This window comes from Octopus bimaculoides, chromosome 18, assembly GCF_001194135.2.
Source record: "Octopus bimaculoides isolate UCB-OBI-ISO-001 chromosome 18, ASM119413v2, whole genome shotgun sequence".
Lineage (NCBI taxonomy): Eukaryota > Metazoa > Mollusca > Cephalopoda > Octopoda > Octopodidae > Octopus > Octopus bimaculoides.
In genome coordinates this window covers 11,397,318-11,420,202 of record NC_068998.1, presented here as the reverse complement: position 1 = coordinate 11,420,202, position 22,885 = coordinate 11,397,318, and the positions used below count along the sequence as shown (strand labels likewise).

The 22,885-nt window shown below is 38.2% G+C and overlaps 2 protein-coding genes across 4 annotated transcripts in view; one reads left to right on the top strand and one right to left on the bottom strand.

Annotated features, from left to right (window-relative positions):
• Nucleotides 1-648: 648 nt before the first annotated feature.
• Nucleotides 649-19,335, bottom strand: LOC106881057 (methyltransferase-like protein 25B). Of its 3 annotated transcripts, none has more exons than XM_014931264.2 (11): nt 19,290-19,335; nt 16,377-16,545; nt 14,659-14,724; nt 12,537-12,758; nt 12,317-12,422; nt 11,933-12,214; nt 9,632-9,761; nt 8,920-9,011; nt 3,433-3,540; nt 2,480-2,565; nt 649-2,016 (listed from the first exon to the last, which is right to left on the bottom strand). In XM_014931264.2, exons 2-11 carry the CDS (start codon nt 16,536-16,538, stop codon nt 1,861-1,863), a joined length of 1,410 nt encoding a protein of 469 aa, XP_014786750.1. In that variant the 5' UTR covers nt 16,539-16,545; nt 19,290-19,335; the 3' UTR covers nt 649-1,860. The 3 variants fall into 3 exon arrangements, with proteins under 3 accessions (XP_014786750.1, XP_014786752.1, XP_014786751.1); XM_014931266.1 differs by having other exon boundaries at nt 19,215-19,303; XM_014931265.2 differs by lacking the exon at nt 19,290-19,335 and adding an exon at nt 18,198-18,466.
• A 202-nt stretch (nt 19,336-19,537) lies between these two features.
• Nucleotides 19,538-22,885, top strand: part of LOC106881058 (exosome complex component RRP40) — a 16,665-nt gene continuing 13,317 nt past the window's right edge. The window contains exons 1-3 of the mRNA XM_014931269.2: nt 19,538-19,762; nt 20,341-20,490; nt 21,822-21,973. Coding sequence (XP_014786755.1) covers nt 19,556-19,762; nt 20,341-20,490; nt 21,822-21,973 — 509 coding nt within the window. The 5' untranslated portion in view covers nt 19,538-19,555. The remainder of the gene's footprint in view (nt 19,763-20,340; nt 20,491-21,821; nt 21,974-22,885) is intronic.

The window sequence follows — 22,885 nt, the reverse complement described above, 5'->3', positions numbered from 1 at the left end:
TATATATATATTATATATATACATATGTGTATGTACTTGTGTTTGTACCCCACCACTACTTGACAACCAGTGTTGGTGTTTTGTCCCCATAACTTAGCGGTTTGGTTAAAGAGACTGACAGAATGAGAATTAGGCTAAAACCTTTCAGATGGTGTGTGTGTAGGGAGGAGGTTGTGTCTATGTTTGTCCCACACCACTGCTTGACAACTGGTAGTCATGTGTTTATGTCCTTGTAACTTAGCAATTTGGCAAAAGAAGTCGATAGAATAAGTAAGGGAAATTTGACATTAAAACTATAATTAAGATACTTCATACGTTCACACAGGCATAAGATCAATTATTGGACAGACTAAAGCAAACCTGAGAGAGAGAGAGAGAGAGAGAGAGAGAGAGAGAGAGAGAGAGAGAGAGAGAGAGAGAGAGAGAGAGAGAGAAGTTACTGAAAAGGTTGTGAGTAGTGATGAAAGAATTTTGACTGACAAACAACTGATTGGTTGTTTAACCAGCACATTAAATAAAATGATTGATTAGTTAGTTGGTTAGATATTCAACCAAATGATTAACAAATAAGAAGTGATACTGAACCAGTGCATGTGTCGTTATTATTGGTGTAACAGCCCTCCCAAGACAACAAAATAATTATGATGATCTGTTTTAAACATAATTTATTAAATACAATTGTATGGTGGTAGATCAAAATGGAGATAGTTGGATAACATTGATAATCTCAGTTGGTCACTACTGGGAATCCAACCAGAAAGTCTAATAATGGTTGCTTCTGACTGGACCCTATGGAGGAGGTGTCCGAGGACTCTAACTCCACAACCCTCCCAGGAATGGCGGGCAGAGGAAATGGATGGATAGATGGATGGATGGAAAATTAGAATCAGTACTGTAAGTTATCGAAACACATAATAGTTATACAGTATATGCATATGTATACATGCATTTATATGTGTATGCATGTATGCGCACACACGCACACACAGACACACACATTACAGAATGCTGTAAATTGTTCCAACATTCTGTGTTCTTAGTTTGAATTTTGTTGAGGTCAACTTTATTTTCCATCTTAGTGAGGTTGACGAAAAATAGTAAGTTCAGGACGGAACCAGACAAGATGATTTGCAGTATCAGTCCCAGCTCTTCGCAATCTGACAGCAACATCTTCAATGACACTGATGCTTAGCTTTTCTTTTGGACCTTATCAATGGTGTAGATATAAGGACATGCATGCAAAGGTAACTGCCAAATAAGCCTTGTGCAGACTTGTGCCTTAGGAACTTTCCAGGTGCAGAAGTCCAAGGTTAGTTAAAGTGGAGGAGACCTTCAGGATACACACACCCTTATGTCCACTTTAGGGGGCAGAGTGTGTGGACAACCAGTAGAATTAAAATTAAAAACCTGTCAAACGATGGAAAACCCTCTCACAGAGAAGTCAAAGTTCATCTGTACCCTGAGAGGAAATAAGTGTTGGCAGTCATCTGTCAATCAAAACACTTCATGGTGAGATGAGATGGCCAATGTCTGTTGCCATGGTGGATCGGTTAGGGTCTTGGAGCTGATGACTGGTAAAGATGGAAGGTGAAGAAGAGAGATATTATCTCTAGTTGTATGCATACCTCAGTCTTCTTAGGCAACAGGTTTTGATAGTGATGGACTAAGCCACTGAATATTAAAGGACACTGAAGAACACATTGTGGTACCAAAGATAGGAACAAACAATGGATGCTTCAGAAGACAGCCTCACATCCAATCAATTTGGTCAGTTGGCGATTTTCAAACTGACTTGTTAGTTCCATAAGACCAAAATGGTATTAGTGACAGTGATCTATAAAAAAACTGAAATGTGTATTTTCATTTCTTCTCTGCAACAATTATGATATTCCGTGGAGAAATCTGTTCATTAAACAATGGTATCAGATATGCTCGACATCCACTTTCTTGGAGAAAGGCCAGACGGTCATAGTGAATCAAGGTTTCCAGAATGGGTTGTAACAAAACTTGCAAACACTGGAAGGAAAAGAGGTAAAACAAGGCAGATTAATGGCAGGGCAAAGCAAAAAAAAAAATGAAAAAGAACCATCATTATAGCAGTTTAAACAAACTTTAATCAATTGTTCCTATCATTTATTGAAAGGGGAATGGAAAAGCTTTCTGCTTTATCTTAAAATCATCATCATCATCATCATCATCATCGTTTAACGTCCGCTTTCCATGCTGGCATGGGTTGGACGATTTGACTGAGGACTGGCGAACCAGATGGCTGTACCAGGCTCCAATCTGATCTGGCAGAGTTTCTACAGCTGGATGCCCTTCCTAACGCCAACCACTCTGAGAGTGTAGTGGGTGCTTTTATGTGGCACCGGCACGAGGGCCAGTCAGGCGGAACTGGCAACGGCCACGCTAAAATAAAATAACTAATCATACTTGACTTATTTGAGTATTTCTGAAAGAAAGTAGAGAGAAAACTTACTGTTATTGGTTCTATAAACTGGAAATTAGTTTGGTTGTCTGCGAATAACTGAAGAAACTCCTTGCTAAGGTAATGTGCACGATCTTCTGAAATTTCATAAAAATAGAAGAGAAATTACATCAGAATAGTGACCCTTCAGCTTGTAATTCAGTCACATCCAGCCCAAATATTCTACCTGTTTTATGCTCAAACTGACCTGATCCAATCTCTCACGCCTATCATACAATGTCATTCTAAAAATATACAAACACACCGTTGAGATCTTGAAGCTACAACGTAATGTATGACTAATTCAAAACCATGTGAATAAATAAGCAGTAATTTGGCAAAGGAATCTGAATGCTATCATGTCCAGTAAGTTCACTGTCATCCATTCACTGCTGGGAAGGTTCACCATTATCAGTTCACTGCAGGGAAGGTTCACCATAAGGAATGTTCACTGTGAAGCAAGTTCACCACAAGAAAGTTCATCATGAATTGATAGCAGTGAACTCCCATGCAATGAATTGATGGTGGTGATCTTATCTGTAATCAAATGCCAAAGGGTCAATGAGTGAATACATAAAATACTCATGTCTTTTAACAAATGTATAGGTTGGTCTATGTGATGATGTTTGGCTGAGTGGTTAAGCTGTTGGACTCATGATGATAAGGTTGTAAGTTCAGCTCCCTGTCTGGGCAGTGTATTATGTCTTGGGCAAAGCACAAGTCAACTTAGCAAAAATTGGGTTACAGTTGTTGTAGAATCGCTTGACAACCGATGTTGGTGTGGTTATGTCCCTGTAACTTAGCAGTTTGGCAAAATAGACTGATAGGATCAGTACTAGGCTTGATTTCTTTAACTGAAAACCCTTTAAGGCAGTGCTCCAGTATGGCCGCAATCAAATGACTGAAACAAGTTAAAGAATAAAAGAGAAGAATGGAGAAATCCCATGTATAAAGTAAAAATTTACCTGCAATATCTTGAATATTTGAAAGTACAGCATTAATGTAAGCCTCAGCTGTTGAATAATTGATCTTCTTTTTCACACGACACACTTGTTTTGACTGAGCAATGCCCTCTGGAAAATATTATACAAAAAAATCTTAAATAATAATAATAACATCAGCAAAAACACCTTAGGAACGAGAACCCAAGGTTGGTTTCAAAATTCTACCAGGACACCCGATGAAGGCTGGAGTGTAAATCAGCCGAAGCATTGTGGTAGCAACAAACAAGATGAAGACACATGTCCGTCCAATGTAAATAATGTAAATAATGTATGAGAAATTATGTCATGAACTTCATTAGCTTACAGCTGTTTCTGCTACAAGGCATGATGCACTCATAGTTGAATGCTTGTGCATTACCCTCTAGCTTCATCAGAGCTTCAAACATAAAGTCGAGAAAATATTTACAATCTAATATAATAGATACGAATGTCAGTGTGTCGCACTTTCTTAACTTTACTCCTAGAGGCCGTAGCCCAACATATACCATTTTGGAATCAGGTCGACTTCATGAGCAAATTAAAAACATTCTGGGCCGAATCTGGACTCGCAATCATGAAATTTTGGATTCCCAGCTTTTCATAACTGCAATTGTTTCCATCAATTTTTTTACATGATTTTTTTGTGATGAATTTTTTTTTGTACGATAACAATATTTACTAGCTGGACCTCACAGAAAACATTAAAAAAATGTAAGCATCTGTAAATAGTGACTTCATTTAATAACTATCGAATCATTATGGGCATAACTACAGATATATACCCCACCGACTTTGTTGCCTCATAAATTCCAGAAAAATGGATTCTTTTTAACAAAAGTTTCAACAAATAATTAAATAATTGCTTAGATCCTGTTGATTGAGTGTATGTAAAAATTTGTTGGAAAAAATTTTTCTGAGGAGTTGGGAAGTGGAGTTTTGGGAAATTCACATGACCCAACATTTTCCCCTCTCATGACTTTCAGGAAAATGGGTATTTTTTAATGAAATTTTATACGAATATTTTTCAAACAGCATAGATTACGGTTACTAAAGTCTGGGTGGTGGTAGTGGGGGGTATACATCTGTAGTTATGCCTAATTATGTGTAAGCATGACCCAGGGAAATTCTATGAAATGCAAAAAATGTGTCTTTAAAAGTAACATCCAATTACAGTGCAGAAAAGTAAAAGTAATATCCAAATTTGGCTGAGGACCCAGGATACAGAATACGGTAATTAATTATATTAAAGGAAAGTAAAAATAACATCCAGTATTTGCTGTGGTTATCTATGTCTACTTTGAAAATACTGATAAACATTTAAAAACAAAATAAATGCAACCGTCCTTTCAGTCACCACCCATTCTCTCTCTCTCTCTCTCTCTCTCTCTCTCTCTCTCTCTCTTTCTTTCTCACTCTCTCTATGTCCCTCCTTCTTTCTCACTCTGCTACTCACTTCAACTAGACCTCCTGTGCTTAACACATTTTATTTCTATTCTTCCTTCTACCTCTCCCTTCAACTGTAGAAAAGTAACAGTAATATTCACGGCTATTTACTGAGAGACAGACAGACAGAGGGAGAGAGAGAGTGTGTATTAGAGAGAGAGAGGCAGACAGACAGAATAACTATCAGACACATAGATACATAGATAGGCAACATTTCTCTTTGCAATTTCCATATTTTCAACAGCTTTATCATATATCGTCCAAAAAAACGAAAAGTTTTCCAGCATTTTCTCTATGGGAATGGTTTTATTCTCTTTCACTATTATTCTCTATCCACTCTACTCCTTTCATTTAATCTCTCTCCCTCTAAATTTCTTTCTCTCTAAATCTCTATCTCTCTAAATCTCTTTCTCTCTTCCCCCTCCCTTTTAAAAGTTAAGCTTAAATATTAATGTAATACTTAACTGTTTGAAAAATTTTGTTCAAATATAATAAAATTAAATATGCACTCAATACATGAAGTGTCATTGTTGGGTCCAAGGCCCAATCAAGAGCCTGCCACAGAAGGTAGCTTCAAAGTCACCCAATAGGGCAGTTTTTAAGCTAGTTATATATAAATACATAGAAAAGCATTACCAATTCAGCATAAACAAAAGTAGGAAATGAATTCAGCAGATTGAGTGGTGGAGAGGCTCTTCCCAGAAACCGAATGAGATAATTTTATCTACCGTAAAAACCCATGTAATTTATGCACTTTTTTTTCACAAAAATAAAAATAAACTTCAGAGGGTGTGTAAATTACATGAGTAGATAGTTTCCAGAATTTTTTTTTGTTGCAAAAAGATGCACAAAACGTAAACATTTGACTCATTTATTGTCAGAAAAGGTTTTTACAGAAAAAATAATGGCTTAAATATGAAGTTGACGGTATAATGCTTACTTTTTCTGTATAAATTTACTAAAACAATTAAATTTTTTTTTTTTTTTTACTTGTTTCAGTCATTTAACTGTCACCATGCTGGAGCACCGCCTTTAGTCGAGCAAATCGACCCCAGGACTTATTCTTTGGATGCTTAGTACTTATTCTATCGGTCTTTTTTGCCGAACCGCTAAGTTACAGGGACGTAAACACACCAGCATCGGTTGTCAAGCGATGTTGGGGGGGACAAACACAGACACACACATGCATATACATATATATGAAGGGCTTCTTTCAGTTTCCATCTAGCAAATCCACTCACAAGGCTTTGGTCGGCCCAAGGCTATGGTAGAAGACACTTGCCGAAGGTGCCACGCAGTGGGAATGAACCTGGAACCATGTGGTTGGTAAGCAAGCTACTTACCACACAGCCACTCCTGTGCCTGGTTAACTATTTTTTGAAGTCTGACCTTCATGCTGGTAAACACGGTCAGGGCCATATTTTACATTGCTTGGAGTTTCTACCAATCACAATGGAGCACCATTGACATACATAGTGATATGGATATTCCTGACTGAAAAAAAATGTAACGATATGGATAATGTTGATAGTATGTTTTTATTTTTGTCTGTTTATTACTAGGCAGAGTTTTAAGTTTGTCGTACTGTTTACGCCAATTTCAAACATTGGCTCTATTGCCACGTTCAAATGCATATTCTACATATTTAATTTCTCCTTCGCAGCAAACGATTCATAAGTTCTGCTCATACTGACAATAACAGTAACGACAAATTTTTAAGTTTGCTTGACATTTTATCAGTGTGAAAGAGATTAAACTTTTGATACTCCGTATCAAAGGTTCTGACAAGAATAGGTGGAAAAGAATTCTGTTTACATAATCAGTTTGATCAGTCACCTTCCTCTGTCAGTTGAATAAAGTGTCATCTCAGCTGATGCTGAACTCTGAAGAACTAGCTTCAGAAAATGGAAACAGACTGAATATCTGGAAGTAACAACTAATTGAAAAAGATATTAAATTTTCCAAAAAAAAAACAAAAAGAAAAGAAAAGAAAACCAAGTGCTAACAAGAGTGCTTAGTACAATGAAAAGAAAAAGTGCTGTGTGCAATGAACAATACTACCTCAAAAGTTGGGCAACAATTAAGATACAACAGCTAAAAAAAAAGGTGAAGTACAGGAAAGAAAAAAATAGGAATTCCACTTTCTCAGAGTGGTCAAAATCTCAAAAAGGCAGATGCTGTGATGAGGGTTACGACGCCCCCTTGCAAGAGATAGACTGGTCCGAGTAAAGTATAAATAGTAACAATCTGAGTGAGTTCAAGAGTTCAGAGTTTGGAGTCGAGTGAAGTCGGAAGGCGTCAGATGGTTAGTTCACAAGGAATATTAATTGTTGGTTGGTAAAAAGAATTGTTAGTTCGTTATGTTGTTCTGACTGTTGTCTGGTTATCTTATTCATTGTAAATAACGAATTACATTACAACATGTGTATAAGTATAGGTGTATGAAGAATTCCTCTGAATAGAGGTAAAAGAAAGATAACAAGTACAAATATGCCCTAGATATAGAGATAAATTGAAAGAAACAGGATCCATGACAATGAGAGAGAGAGGGGGAGAAAGAGAGAGAGAGAGAGAGAGAGAGAGAGAAAATAGAACAAAGGAGAAAAGTATTTATGAGGATCAATAAATACTTTTCTAAAAACAGGACCTTAGCCAGATAAACCATTTGCAATTATCAGGCCAAAAAGGAGGTGGAAGAAGAGGAAAGGGGGGAGGATAAAGTGGGGAGGCAGTGTGTTTGTGTGTGTGTGTGTGTGTGTGCGTGTGTAGATAGAGAGATGGGGAAGTGAATGAGGCAATGTTGACAAATATATATTATATCTTCATAAATATACACCCACCAACAGATGGACACAAACTTGAGTATATCTATCTATCCTGTCTGTCTGTCTGTCTGTCTATCTATCTATCTTACCTATCTATCTATCTCATTTCTTTACTGCCCACAAGGGGCTAAACACAGAGGGGACAAACAAGGATAGACAAATGAATTAAGTCGATTATATAGACCCCAGTACGTAACTGGTACTTATTTTATTGACCCTGAAAGGATGAAAGGCAAAGTTGACCTCAGCGGAATTTGAACTCAGAACGTAGTGGCGAGTGAAATACCGCTAAGCATTTCGCCCGGCGTGCTAATGTTTCTGCCAGCTCACCGCCTTAATATCTATCTATCTATCGATTTATGTATATATAGGAGTGGCTGTGTGGTAAGTAGATTGCTTACCTACCACATGGTTCTGGGTTCAGTATCACTGCATGGCACCTTGGGCGAGAGTCTTCTACTAAAGCCTCAGGCTGACCAAAGCATTGTGAGTGGATTTGGTAGACGAAAACTGAAGGAAGCCCATCGTATATATGTATATGTGTGTGTGTGTGCGTGTGCGCATGTGTGTCTGTGTTTGTCCCCCCAACATCGCTTGACAACCGATGTTGGTGTGGTTACATCCCCGTAACTTAGCGGTTCGGCAAAAGAGAACGATAGAATAAGCACTAGGCTTACAAAGAATAAGTCCTGGGATTGATATATACATATATACAACGGGCTTCTTTCAGTTTCCATCTACCAAATCCACTCACAAGGCTTTGGTCGGCCCGAGGCTATAGTAGAAGATACTTGCCCAGGGTGCCGCCACGCAGTGGGACTGAACCCGGAACCATGTGGTTCGTAAGCAAGCTACTTACCACATAGCCACTCCTACACCTATACATATATATATATTTGGTTCAAATGTACAAGACAGAGACTGACAAGGGAACAGCAAACAGGTGTATTAGTTTGATGCTCAGGTAAAATGGAAAAGTCTTTGATGTTTCAAACCTATGCTCTTTGACAGAAAAGATTGAGAGAAAAAACAAGGGGAGAGAACAAAAGAAAACGGAGAAATATATATATATATTATACACACACACATATGCATACACAGATTCAAGAGAACCAGCTTTGTTATCAAGATAATGATTTGTTCGTTAAGGCAGAAGAAGGTGAAGAATTTTTTAAGATAAAGCTGAATGTTTACAACTAACCTTTGAGAAACAAGATTTCAAGCAACCCTCGCAATGTCACGTTCTTTTTACAGTAGTCATACTGAGCTTCTGTTTGGTTCATCCACTGACTTCTGACAATATAAAAATATTTGATTATTTTAAAGGGTTTTATAAAATGAAAATGGATGATGATCATCATCGTTTTCTTCATCATCATCATCACCAGTTTAATGATGTTACCATGGAAAAATGGACATTAAATGGAAGGAATGAATAAATGCATATTTGTGGATATACTGCTGGTGGCACGTAAATAGCACCATTTGAGCGTGATCGTTACCTGGCACTTGAAAAGACATTCAAGCGAGATCGTTGCCAATGCCGCTGGACTGGTTCCTGTGCAGGTGGCACGTAAAATACACCATTTCGAGTGTGGCCGTTGCCAGTACCGCCTGACTGGCCTTCGTGCCAGTGGCACGGAAAAGCACCCACTACACTCTCGGTGTGGTTGCTTGTTAGGAAGGGCATCCAGCTGTAGAAACTCTGCCAAATCAGATTGGAGCCTGGTGTAGCCACCTGGTCCACCAGTCCTCAGTCAAATCGTCCAACCCATGCTAGCATGGAAAGCGGACGTTAAACGATGATGATGACGATGATGACTGCAATCCTCCCCACTACATATGCACACATACACATATATACACACAAATATCAAGGTTTAAAAAAAAATTCTCATGTGAACTTTTCTTACTTTGTCTGCTGAGCTGCCAATCTCAGGGCATAGACATTCAGATGAGAGAACCCATTGATCCCTTGTTGGAAGCTAAAAGCTCTCTTGGCCTTGGCACTCATGGGGAAATTAGTAAATTGATGTTCATTGACTAGAAACAAAAGAAATAAAGTGGAATGGTTTACCGACAGACATTCAACTCAAGAAAAGGGCTACTAAATACAGAGTACAAAACAAAATACTGAAATAGCAAACAATGTGAGCAAACAACACAAATGAATGAATAAAATGAATATTTTAATGAACAGGAAGTAGGAAAAAATATTCCAAACAGTTTAACAAGTAATTTTGAAGAGAGCAATAATAACAACAGTGGCACTCATACAAAGTAAAGCACTTAAATCATTTATATAGTGGCTGTGCTAAGCTAATCCTGCCTTGATTGTAATGCAAATAGAACAAATAAAATTTTGTTCCAAGAAATAAAAAGTAGTTGGGAGTTTTGTGCAAAAGCAGACAGTGTTTCTGTGCAGCAATATCTAAAACAAGAGAGAACTAAGAAAATAATTATATATCTGTGCTTTAGAAAGAAAGACTGCAGATTAGATTTATCTTCAAAAACAGCAATCACACTGCAGAACATCACCATCATTTTAATGCCTACTTTTCTATGGCCAGATGCCTTTTCTTTTTCAGTCCTCACTAGTTTCAAAGTAAGATAATATTTCCCTTTGCTCTGAGATATTTTCACAGAATATTGGAAATGAATGACACTACTTGTATAACTGTGACACTCACACATGTATATCATCATCATCATTGTTGTTTAATATCCGCTTTCTATGCTAGCATGGGTTGGACAGTTTGACAGAGGATTGAAAAGCTGGGAGGCTGCACCAGGCTCCAATCTGATCTGGCAAGGTTTCTTACAGCTGGTTGCCCTTCCTAATGTCAATCACTCTGAGAGTGTAGTGGGTGCTTTTTACGTGCCACCGACATGGGAGCTAGTCAGGCAGCACTGGCATTGGCCATGCTTGAATGGTGCTACATGCACAGGAGCCAGTCAGGCAGCATGTATGTATATATATATATATATATATAATTGGCTTTATGCATTTATACTTCTTCACTTTTACTTTCTTTATTCTTGATCCTTACTCTATTTTCTGTCTTCTCCCAGCTACCCACTTCTCTAAGCCTAGTATAATAAAATATTACCAACACCCCACTTCTAACCTATCAAAGAACCAGTCAAGCTGACTCCTATCTCACCCGGGTCACTGACCTTAAACATCATATTATACTCTTTCACGAACTATATTCTTAACCCAACCCCACCCACTAATGCCCACAATGGCCAAATTTGTTGGTCATTCTCCCATTTCATAGTTAGCCTTGACAGACTTCAGCCATGTCTCGGCTGAATTCTAGGGATATTGTTTTGTTTGTTAAATTACGTTTCATCTAAAATGAATAAAATAAAAAGAAAAGTCATTATAAAACAACCAAAAAATGGGTAAAGAGGAACAACTTCTTTAAAACAACAATGATGCCCCACCTCAGGAAAATAACGATTACAGAAGATCGCTGGTCACAGCTGTGACCAACGATCTTTTTCCTGTCCGATAGCATCCTTCTTTTAAGAGATGGTAGGGTATGATTTGAGTGTGAATATATCGATCACAAAAGGGGGTCGATAAATTCGCACTCAGTAACAGTAAAGTACTGATGCTGGTTAAATTAAACTTTTCTTTTTCTATAATAATACGTCCTGATACCAAAAGCAGAAATAATTTATTAATTAGAACAGTGAATGGCAGTAACGGTAGAGAACTGGACGAAAAGCCCGATGTAGTGGTGGTGGGGGGATGTATGTAGTTATCTCCCTTACATTCTGGCTTCAAATCTCGAAGTAAACTGCATTTTCATTCCTTTGATGGTCAATAAAGTAAGTATTATTCATGTAGTGTGGACGATTAAGTTGACTGCACACTTCCAGTCAATATTAGTAGCCTTGTACTTATTATAGAAATTATCATTATCAGTAATACTGTATGGTATCTCAAGGACTTTAACGTGAAAAGTCCAAGTAGATCAAAACTAGTGAGGCATGTTAGGACAACCTCCTTCCTCACGAAGTCGTCGTCGCCGCCAAAGCCGCCACCACCACCACCACGATGAACTGTTTGACAAGGATGTCCATTCATGTGTGAATCGGATATATTCTAACAATGGAATTTTTGAGAAAAAGCCTAAAATCGAATCAAAAATGGAAATAGATCTTTACTGAAGAACTTTACTGCAGACATGATAAGAACTCACCGTTATAATCCATTTTGTGGTAGCAACAACTGATACAAGACAATATATGAGCTTGGTTTAGCTGCAGGAAGATGTTCAAGACTGTTGGTGTCAAATCACCACAACAATGTAACCCCATCAACATTACAGGTTCTTCTGCGGAGGGTGGCGCTGTGGTAGAAGGTCTTTTATGCTGTTGCTGATGATTACTGAGGGCTTCTTGAAACTGTTGCAGGCATTCTTTTGACTGCTTCAATTGAAGGATGCAAGTGGAAAATTTACAAGTTGGAAGCTGTTCAATTTCTGTGGAGGAAGAAAGCGAAAAGCAAAAATAGATTTGAAGTATTCCAAAACACAGCAGTAAAATGGTAAATTGGTTATTTGTGGTTATGGAATAATTCTTACCGAATTGAGCAGCACGCATTTCAGATTTGTGAGCAAAAATTTCCTGGCATTCAATGCCCAAAATATCATAGCCATGCGTAGAAGATAATGCATGATCTATGTAACCCTGTGGATTAAAAGATTAAATATTTCACATTATCCAGTGAGTGCTGTGTTGTGCTGTGCATAAAATAATTAAAATTAGTTTAAACTTTGTTTCAATGCAAGAAGCAATACTCACCAGACCAGAACCAACATCAACCAAAGTATGGATGTTTGCACGAGAGGCTAGATTATGGACAAGACTTGACATGGCAGTTATTTCATGTTTTTTCTTCATAGTCAGGCCTTCAGTGAAAAATGAATTAAGTGGTGGAGGATCAAAATTGTCCAACCGTTTCCGGTGTGTAGACAATTCTATGCATGTCTCAATGTATTCTTTCAGGCTATCTGGACAGTTACTCTGCAACACAAATAAAACAAATTCATTCTTTATTAAACCAAAAAAGGTCTTCAGATTTTCCAACATAGAAGAAACGAGTGTTTGTAATAGTCATGTATTTCTATTGAGGATTTGACAATGGTTGTTTCTTGTAGTCACATACAAACATACATAGACGTGTATATATATATATATATATATATATATATATACATTACATACATGATAGTAGTCTTTCAAAGTACAAGAAAGATGGTTTTGCAATTTGTTGCTGAATAAACTGCAGACACTGGAGCTGGATCAGACATGTCCTCAGACAAGATTGAGAAAGCGATTGTATGGTGGCACAAAAGTGGCAACCTGAGAGGAAAGGAAAAGAGCAGAAAGGTACCCCAAAGCCACATGGCAAAGGACCATCGACAAGGAGAGACTAGAAGGGTGGAGAAGCTGGAATAAGACCAGAACAGTGCCAGAAAACAGAGCTGATTAAGGCAGCGAGCTGGCAGAAATGTTAGCACGCCGGGTGAAATGCTTAGTGGTATTTCGTCTATCTTTACATTCTGAGTTCAAATTCTACCGAAGTCGACTTTTCCTTTCATTCTTTTGGGGTCGATAAATTAGGTACCAGTTGCATATCTAATTGAGTGGGCCCTCCCCCAAAATTAGGTACCAGTTACATATCTAATTGAGTGGGCCCTCCCCCCAAATTAGGTACTAGTTGCGTATCTAATTGAGTGGGCACTCCCCCCAAATTTCGGGCCTTGTGCCTAGAGTAGAAAAGAAAACAGAGCTGATTGGAGAGATCATGTTGTGGCCTTATTTGCCACATGACACAGAGTTCTCTCTGACTAACAATGTCTTTGACTAATTGCAGCTGGATGAATAAGTAGGGTGGTCTTCCCTTGGGGTACCATCAGGACATTTATTCTCTAATTACTAATAAATTAAGATAATAAATTGGTAGAATTGCTACATCATCAGTTATATCTGGCAGTATTTGTTCCAGCTCTCTGTGCTTTGAGTTCAAATACTGTTTATGTCAAATCTGTCTTTTGTCCCTTCAGGGTCGATAAAAAGAGTACCAGTAAGGAAGTAGGGTCGAATCTTCTTTCATGCTCTCTTCCTCTCAGAACTGACTGTTGAAGTCATCATCATCATTTATTTTCCTATACTAGTACAAACTGGATGGATCTCTCAGCATCTTGTTGTCGTCTGCATCATCTGGTAAACACAACAACAATGAAAACGAGACAACTCTACAGTTGTGTATGCTTTTGTAGACTGAACTTGGTGTTTTATCATGCTACTGGCCTAAAAGACAGTTCATCTCCAGACGAAGGGCTGGTGAACTACTTCACCGCCCATCTTGTTTCCAAGAGGAGGAGCTTGTCGCAAAGAGTATTTGCCAAAAGATGGAAGGATGTCATAAGAAAGTTGTGTATGCAAGGGGCCATGCCAATATGGTCGGACTGGGCATAGAAGAAAAAGAAATGGAAAAACAAAAAAAATCAACCGGTGGGTTAGGGAGACATCCCCAACCTAAAAGTAATCAAATTTTTAAAACAATAACATCATCATATTATAATATATTATTCTCATATAAAAATCATTCGTTAAATCATCTGTAAAAAAGCTCAACGATCTAGATGTTCCTTTTTGTCTGTCCTACTTCGTCCCCTCTATGTATCCTATTTATTAGGAAATAAAAGAAAAAGCTACTGGCCTAAAAGAACCCTTTCTGCCCTGTGTCACTCCTTATTCAAAGTTACTGCCTTTCCAAACAGATATCTTCCGATGTGACTTACAGAGCTGACATCACATTTGTATGACATATGAGAAAACAACAAGACAGCACTCATTCCTCAATAGAATATTTTGATAACAACTGACAAAACGGAGGAGAAATAATTATTATATTTACCGTTATTGTTCCTTCTGTTAGCTGTTTAAGTTGTTCTGTTGACAATGTTATTAAATAATCCAGCCACTAGAAATGAAACAAAGAAATTGAAACAAAAGACATTTCGGAGAATTTTAAGATATAACAATTGAACAATGATTGATAGAGATTATTTTTTTTAAATACTGACCTCACTCTTAATAAAATAACACGTTGGATTAGTAGCTCATGCAAATCGACCCCAGGACTTATTCTTTGTAAGCCTAGTACTTATTCCATAGGTCTAAACACACCAACATCGGTTGTCAAGTGATGATGAGGGGCCAAACACAGACGGCTGATCGTTAGCAAGGTGGGACACACATAAGAAAGAAGAAAGCAAAGGACCACTGATGAGGTCACAGAAGTGTGACGAAAGAACTCTGGCCGAAATATGATTAATGTAATGTAATGTAATATAAAGCTGAAGCAAATTAACACCAAATATACAGTGCGTGTGTTTTTATTGGCTAAACTGACCATCCCCAAATACAACAATATATATATATATATATATATATATATATATATATACGAAGGGGTTTTTTTTAGTTTCCGTCTACAAAATCCACTCACAAGGCTTCTTTGGTTGGCCCAATGCTATAATAGAAGACACTTGATCAAGGTGCCATGCAGTGGGACTGAACCACCACACAGCCACTCTTAAATATATAATGGACTCTCCCATCATTAAACAATGTATGAGGGTTTCTGCAAATTCTTGCTGAACAACCAGGCAGATGATTTGGTTATAGTGATCAAATGTTTGTGCTCACATAAGCTCACTCCTTCTGCAAGAGAGATATGAGATCGCATGATCAGGATGTTCTGAGATGGGAGGAGGTTGCAAATGATCGCTCGTGCTGGGGACAAATACTGCAAGAGGGGATGAAGTGAGGTGAAGAAAAAGAGGAACACACTTGTCAGAAGGAAAAGCCAGTAGTGCTGACAGTGAGCTCCTTCAAATGCAGTCACTGTATGTGTGACTGCCACTCTGGTGTGGGCCTCTACAGCCACAGGAGCTTCTATTCCACCATTAGCGGCTGACAAGATTTCTTTGGGCGCAGATCCATGGCCTCCCAAGACTGATGGATGCCTACTACACACACACAAAATAGGTGCAGGTGAGGCTTTGTGGTAAATTTACTTCTGAACCACCTGGTTCTGGGTACAGTCTCCATGCATGGCACCTTGGGCATGTGTGTTCTACTATAGCTTTGAACAAACCAAAACCTGGTGAATTGATTCGATAGAAACTGCAAAAAAAAAGCCTATTTTATATGTGTGTGTATGTGTATGTGTGTGCGTGTGCATGTGTGTGAATGAGTTCTTATTTCCCCTCATTTTCATGTGTTTGCTAGTTGTATATAATAGTCCACTAAGATAGTCCATATCTGAGCTTCTTGATATGTTGCATGGTCTTTGTAAACAAAAAGGCTCATTTCAATAGTGATGTTTGCTTCCAGGGTTGGTAACAGGAAAGGCATCCAGCTGTAAAAAATTCAGCTCCAGTTTGTTCTGATCCAAAAGATGCAAGCATGGAAAATCAGATGTTAAAACAACAATGATGATGACAATGATGATGACGATGAATTCTAAGTTCTGCTTGGTCAAGGCTGACCCAAGGCAATCAAGAATAATAGCTGCACATCCTATTTCACATTCTAAGAGGTAAAAAAATCTCAGGTAACAGAACTTACTCCTGCAGGTGCCTTCTTCCAAACTTCTTCCACAAAGAATTTTGTAAACTGGAAGTCATAAATCCATTGGTGTTTGGAAATGAAGTTGATGAGTTGTGTCAAGTGGTCTTCTCTAACAATGTGTTCATGGCGTTGCAAAGTGTCTGCAATGTGGTTGCTCATTCTTTATCTGAAAGAAAATAATCTTCTGAATTATTTTACGGCAAAAGAATTATAGCATCAATGAAACGTTTTCGAAGTTTCATTGTTTCAGGGTCAATAAAAGAAGTACCAGTTGTGTACTGAGGTTGATGTTCTCAACTAAAACCCTAAAACCCTCCCACAAAATTTCAGCCCTTGTGCCTAAGAGTTATTAGTATTATTAGTATCAATAAGGTGGCAAGCTGGTAGAACCATTAGCACACTGGACAAAACGCTTAACAGCATCTTTTCTGTCATTATGTTCTGGGTTCAAATTCCACCAAAGTCATCTCTGCTTTTTAGCAGCCAAATCCACTCACAAGGCTTTGGTCAGCCCGAGGCTATAGTAGAAGACACTTGCCCAAGGTGCCACGCTGTGGGACTGAACCCGGAACCATGTGGTTGGCAAGCAAGCTACTTACCACACAGCCACTCCTGTGCCTAGTAGTATCTTTCTTTTTTACTTTTCATTACAAATCTTTAATTTTTGATAAAATTTTTTAAATGTTTGTTTAAATAAACCCGTTTCAAGAAAGTACCAAGCAGGCTGTGAGATGAAAGTCTGCGGCCCGCAGCCTTGATCTAATGTGTCTTCTCTTTTTTAAAAGACAGTAGAGTGTGACCTGAAGAAGGATTAGCTGCTATTTCTAGCAGATCCAGAAACCATGTAAAGATACCTTCATTAGTTTGGACAGTAGTTACTGAATCATTAGCATTTCTAATTGGAATAGAGGAGCAATTTTTATAGATTTTATGTTGGAAAAAATGCTCATTTCCAGAAAATATTGATCATGTGGCTTACTTATGAAGTGGAAGTTATGCTTGATTATAGATAATGATATTTCATGATAAAATGTAAAGCATTGTTAAGCCCCAGACCAGTAGCAGAAACTTGAAAATATTATTTACATAATTCATTACTACCTGATTGATGGCATCCCTTCAGCCTCCCCAACTTGTGCATCTCCCTCCCCTCAACCCTCCCCCAATCTTTTCAGATGTTGTCTACTTCCCCCTTCCCCTATCTCTTTCCTCAAACGCTTGACACGTATCATCATGGAAAAGCAATTGTGAAAACACTTGTGATTTTACATATGGAATTTCATGTTTGATTCTTTTACTCTTTTACTTGTTTCAGTCATTTGACTGCGGCCATGCTGGAGCACCGCCTTTAGTCGAGCAAATCGACCCCAGGACTTATTCTTTGTAAGCCTAGTACTTATTCTATCGGTCTCTTTTGCCGAACCGCTAAGTGACGGGGACATAAACACACCAGCATCAGTTGTCAAGCAATGCTAGGGACACACACACACACACACATATATATATACATATATACGACGGGCTTCTTTCAGCTTCCGTCTACCAAATCCACTCACAAGTCTTTGGTCGGCCCGAGGCTATAGTAGAAGACACTTGCCCAAGATGCCACGCAGTGGGACTGAACCCGGAACTATGTGGTTGGTAAGCAAGCTACTTACCACACAGCCACTCCTGCGCCTGTTAAAATTCCTAAAATATCCTGCAGTTGGGTAACATTTTCTTTTTTACTTCTATTCTAAACAGGACTCATGTACTAATAACTTAGACCTCTCCAGGTCAATATGAAAATATGAGAAGTATTAAACTGTAACAATCTACCATAAAGTATTCCTGGATGTCGCAGTTAATGAGAAGATCACTGCTTTCGTAGCTGAACGGAAGAGAAACCCGTCCTGACAGTGAACTATCCTTTCCAACCTGTGGCGTTTGAGACGTTCGGAGGGACTGGGCCACTAACCGCGAAGTTCCTGTCAACGTTGGCAGCCCGCCTCACCGATGTGTCAGGTGAGGCTCGTGAGGATGTTTGGCTTTCCCAACTCCTTAGCCTCGCAATCGCCCGTGGTAACGTTGCGAGCGTGCTGGCTTGCTTCAATAGGTTCCGTTAAACCTTACGGCGTGCGACCAGTTGAGATAAAAAAAAAAAAAAAAAAAAAAAAAAGAAAATCCCCATAAATGGTTTCAATAGTTTTAACAGAAAGATTTGGAAGAATTAGATGAAAGTTCTCCAGTATAAATAAATGTTTATGAAAATTATAAAAAAAAAATCTTGGCGTTCTGTGTGTACCCAATTTACTATATTGCTCGTGTGGAGCCTCAAGGGTCATATGAATCTTGGTTGAGAATCACGGGTCTAAGGAATTCTGACCATCATCATCCCATCTTTTTTGGGGGGATGGGTGAGAATATTTGTCAAGGACTACATCCAATAAGTAGCTTCCATATTTAAACCAGTGGAATATGATTTGAGGCAGGTTTGGCTGCTGTTTCTAGAGTATCGAGTAACCACGTCGAGGCTTCCTCGTGCAGCCGTACCGATCTATATTAAAAGGAAAATACTACATAATCTGGAAAGAAAGCGTATTTAATAATGATCCAATGCCGGGAGGGAATTATATCACATATCTGGAGACAATAATACTTCCAAAATATTTTATCTTCTTGTCTCAGTGTGCAGAGGGACAGGGTGTGCATGAATATTGCTTTTTGTTTTGATAGATGCAAGTGTACATTTTTCACTAAAATGCGACATGTTTAGCGATTAATTCATTAAATGGATATATTTCCCCTTTGAACAGATTTAAATAATAAGAAAATACCGATCTTTAGGACTCATACCGTAAGATCGCCAAATAACGATAATTAAAATAATAATTAAAAAAAGGTTCATTCAAAGAAATGTAGACGACGAACCGGTTAAGTTAGCATTTAGGAATTGGTGGAGCTGATAATATATATAAGTCTGGACATGTAGTTTCGAACAAAGTAAGTCTGATTGGTTTTAGTGAAAGTAGATTTCGAAGGATAAAAGCATTGTAGTAAAATATAAAACAAACGAAAAACATAATAATTATTATTTTAGATTCAATTAAATGGTTATCTAAAAAGAAAGTAAAAGAATATGATGTATTACGGTTGAGAGGGATGAAAAAGTGAAGTTAGCTTTACTTAGCAACAAGATGGCGGACGACGTGCTGAGTTGTGTTGATCAATTATTCCTTCCCGGTGAAATTATTCGGGATTTGAAAGATGTCGATGAACAAGAGAATAAAATAGTGTTAGGGCCAGGATTACGGGTTCAGGAAAAACAAGTATTAGTGACAAAGCCTGGAATTCTTCGTTTTAAAGAACATAACACCTACTGGATTGACTGTCACCAACGTAGGGTATGTAGTCGCTTTCATAAGACTTGACTGCTCGTATTTCTTTATGTATGCAACATAAAAAATGAATTACAAATGGGTGCAAGCATGGCTGTGGGATTTGGAAGTTCATTGTGCAACCACATGGTTTTAGATTCGATTTTCTACTGCGCGGAATCTTCAACAAGTGACTTCTACCACGACCATTACTTTGTATGGGGAATTGATCGACGGAAGCTTGTTGTGTATGAATGCACAGACACGCACGCACGCACACACGACTTACTTTCATTATCGAATGTTTTCATTGTTTAAATACTGTAATATCTCGATTGTTTACCTTTTAACAAGAGCGACATGCCTACCTCAATAAAAGCAATCTTGATTAAAAAGATCCAGATGTAACGTTAACGGAAAGAGTACGCGAAGCCGGTACATTTGCAATATTTGTTTTACAATAACCTTCAGAAGTCCAGTTAATCTAATGTTTATTACTGTTCTTATTTTATTATTTTAACTCGTGTCTATTGTCCTGAAATCTTAGAAGACTAAAAAAGTAGTACTTTAATACATATATATATATTTTGATTGTTATTTTAAAGTATGTTCCTGTGCGAGGAGACCACGTACTTGGAATCTGCACAATGAAAGCTGGTGATGTATTTAGGGTGGACATTGGAAGTAATGAACCTGCCGGATTATCATTTCTGTCTTTCGAAGGCGCCAACAAACGTAACAGACCAGATGTGAAAGTATGTATACCTAGTTTTTTTTTTTTTTTTTGTGATCTTTATAACATTGGTTTCAAAATTTGGCCGGAGGCAACCAATTTTAGGGGAGGGGGAAGCGAATTAAATTGATCCCAGTTTATTGTTTTATCTTGTTTCAGTCATTAGACTGTGGCCATGCTGGGGCACCACCTTGAAGAATTTTAGTTAGTTGAATGAATCAACCTCGGTACTTATTCTTATTAAGTCTGATATTTATTCTGTTGAATTGTTTTGTTGAACCACTAAGTTACAGCGGTGGTGAGGGGACAAATACAGACACACACATACATATATATATATATATATATATATATATATATATATATATTAGACAGACTTCTTTCAGTTTCTGTCTACCAAATCCACTCACAAGGCTTTGATTGGCCTGAGACTTCAGTTGAAAACACTTGTCTAATGTGCCATGTTGTAAGACTGATCCCGGAACCATACAGTTGAGGAGCAAACTTCTTACCCCACAGCCACATCCGAACCTATATTTTATGAATATTTAACTCTTTTGTTGCTATATTTCTGTTGAAATAAACTGATTTTGTTTCAATTAATTTTGGAAATTATGAAGAATTTAGTAAAATTACTTCATCAATATCAAGATGGTGTTTAGATCATAAGTTAAAATGAAATTTCAATGGATGATTTCAAGGCAGATTGCTTTAAATCAAGAAATTTGTATCGGAGATCAGAGGCAGTCTCTGATGGCTTGGTATTCAAAGTGTTAACAAAATTAAAAAAAAAAAAAAAAAAATTCTGTTGACAAATGAAAAATAAAGAATTGATAGACTGGTTAGTTTCTCTTCTAATGACTCATTCCAGAAACATGAAGATGAAATAATTTTTTGTGTGCTACAGGTATGGGTGTGGCTCTGGTAAGAACTACATGGTTCTGAGTTCAATCTCACTGTGTAGAACGTTGGACAAGTGTCTTCTACTATGGCCTTGGGAGTGGATTTAATAGATGGAAACTGAAAGAAGCTCTCTCTCTCTCTCACTGTATTTATGTGTCTTTGTATATGTGTTTGTGCCCCAACACTACTTGAAAACCAGTGTTGGTTTGTTTACATCCCCATAACTTAGTGTTTAGCAAAATAGACTGATAAATAAGTACGGGGTTGATTTATTTGACTTAACCCGTTAAGGCATGGCCATAGTCCAGCATGGCCACAGTCCAGTGACTAAAACAAGGGAAAAAATAACAGATATTGGTTAGACATAAATTCCCTAATTTTTCCCTTTGTGTGCTCCCTGCAGTCCCATGACTGAGATCTGTGAAAAATAGTTTGTTACTTTGTTTTTAGGTTGGAGATTTATTGTATGGCAAAATATTGGTTGCTAACAAGGACATGGAATCAGAAATCGTTTGTATCAACAGTCAAGGCAAATCAGCTGGAATGGGTGTCATCAGAGATGGTGGATTCCTCTTCACTTGTCCTCTACATCTTGTACGCAAGTAAGTTTGCTTAGAATCTTTCTTTAAGCCCTTTACTCCCTGAAGAGCATAGGCCATCAATGACTTCTCCACTGTTCTTGATTCTGGGATGTTTTTTCTGTCAGAGAGCTGTCCAGACTCTAGTTGTCTGTTGTGGCATGGTTTCTACAGCTGGATGCCCTTTTTAATGCCAACCACTTTACAGAATGTACTGGGTACTTTTTGTGTGCCACTGACACAAGTGCACGTATGTGGCAGCGGCACGAGTGCATTTTATACGGCACCAGTACCTATAAAAGACAAGCCTGTTTGTATGGATGACATCTCAAGTACAGCAATTCACCTCCCTTGTCACTTTCTCGGTGAGGCCCAGCGTCTGAAGATCCTTTCTCACCACTTCAACCCAAGTTTTCCTGGGTCTACCCCCTCCACAATTAGAGCTTGGCACTTCTTTATGCAGCTGTCCTCATCACATGACCAAACCAGTGCAGTCTTCTCTCTTGCCTCTTATACCCAGTTTTCCTCTTAAATCATTTACACTGTCGTGTATGCACACTGGACATTACCCATCCAGTGGAGCATGCAAGCTTAATTTCTGATTAATTAAAAAAGAAAATAAGAAGAAAAAAAATTAGGTGTAGGAGTGGCTGTGTGGTAAGTAGCTTGCTGACCAACCACATGGTTCTGGGTTCAATCCCACTGCGTGGCACCTTGGGCAAGTGTCTTCTACTGTAGCCTCGGGCCAACCAAAGCCTTGTGAGTGGATTTGGTAGACGGAAACTGAAAGAAGCTCGTCGTATATATGTATGTGTGTGTGTATGTTAGTGTGTCTATGTTTGTCCCCCCCAACATTGCTTGATAACCGATGGTGGCGTGTTTACATCCCCGTAACTTAGCGGTTCGGCAAAAAGAGACTGATAGAATAAGTATTGG

What these genes read in the sequence shown, in the direction of transcription:
- LOC106881057 (XM_014931264.2), bottom strand. Translation starts at nt 16,538, where the DNA reads ATGAGCAACCACATTGCAGACACTTTGCAACGCCATGAACACATTGTT. An exon ending in CCACAAAATGGATTATAACG is followed by an intron (nt 9,762 to 11,932) that starts GTGAGTTCTTAT and finishes TTTTGTTTCTAG; the next exon opens with TCAATGAACATCAATTTACT. An exon ending in AGTTTATAGAACCAATAACA is followed by an intron (nt 2,017 to 2,479) that starts GTAAGTTTTCTC and finishes TTTTCCTTCCAG; the next exon opens with TGTTTGCAAGTTTTGTTACA.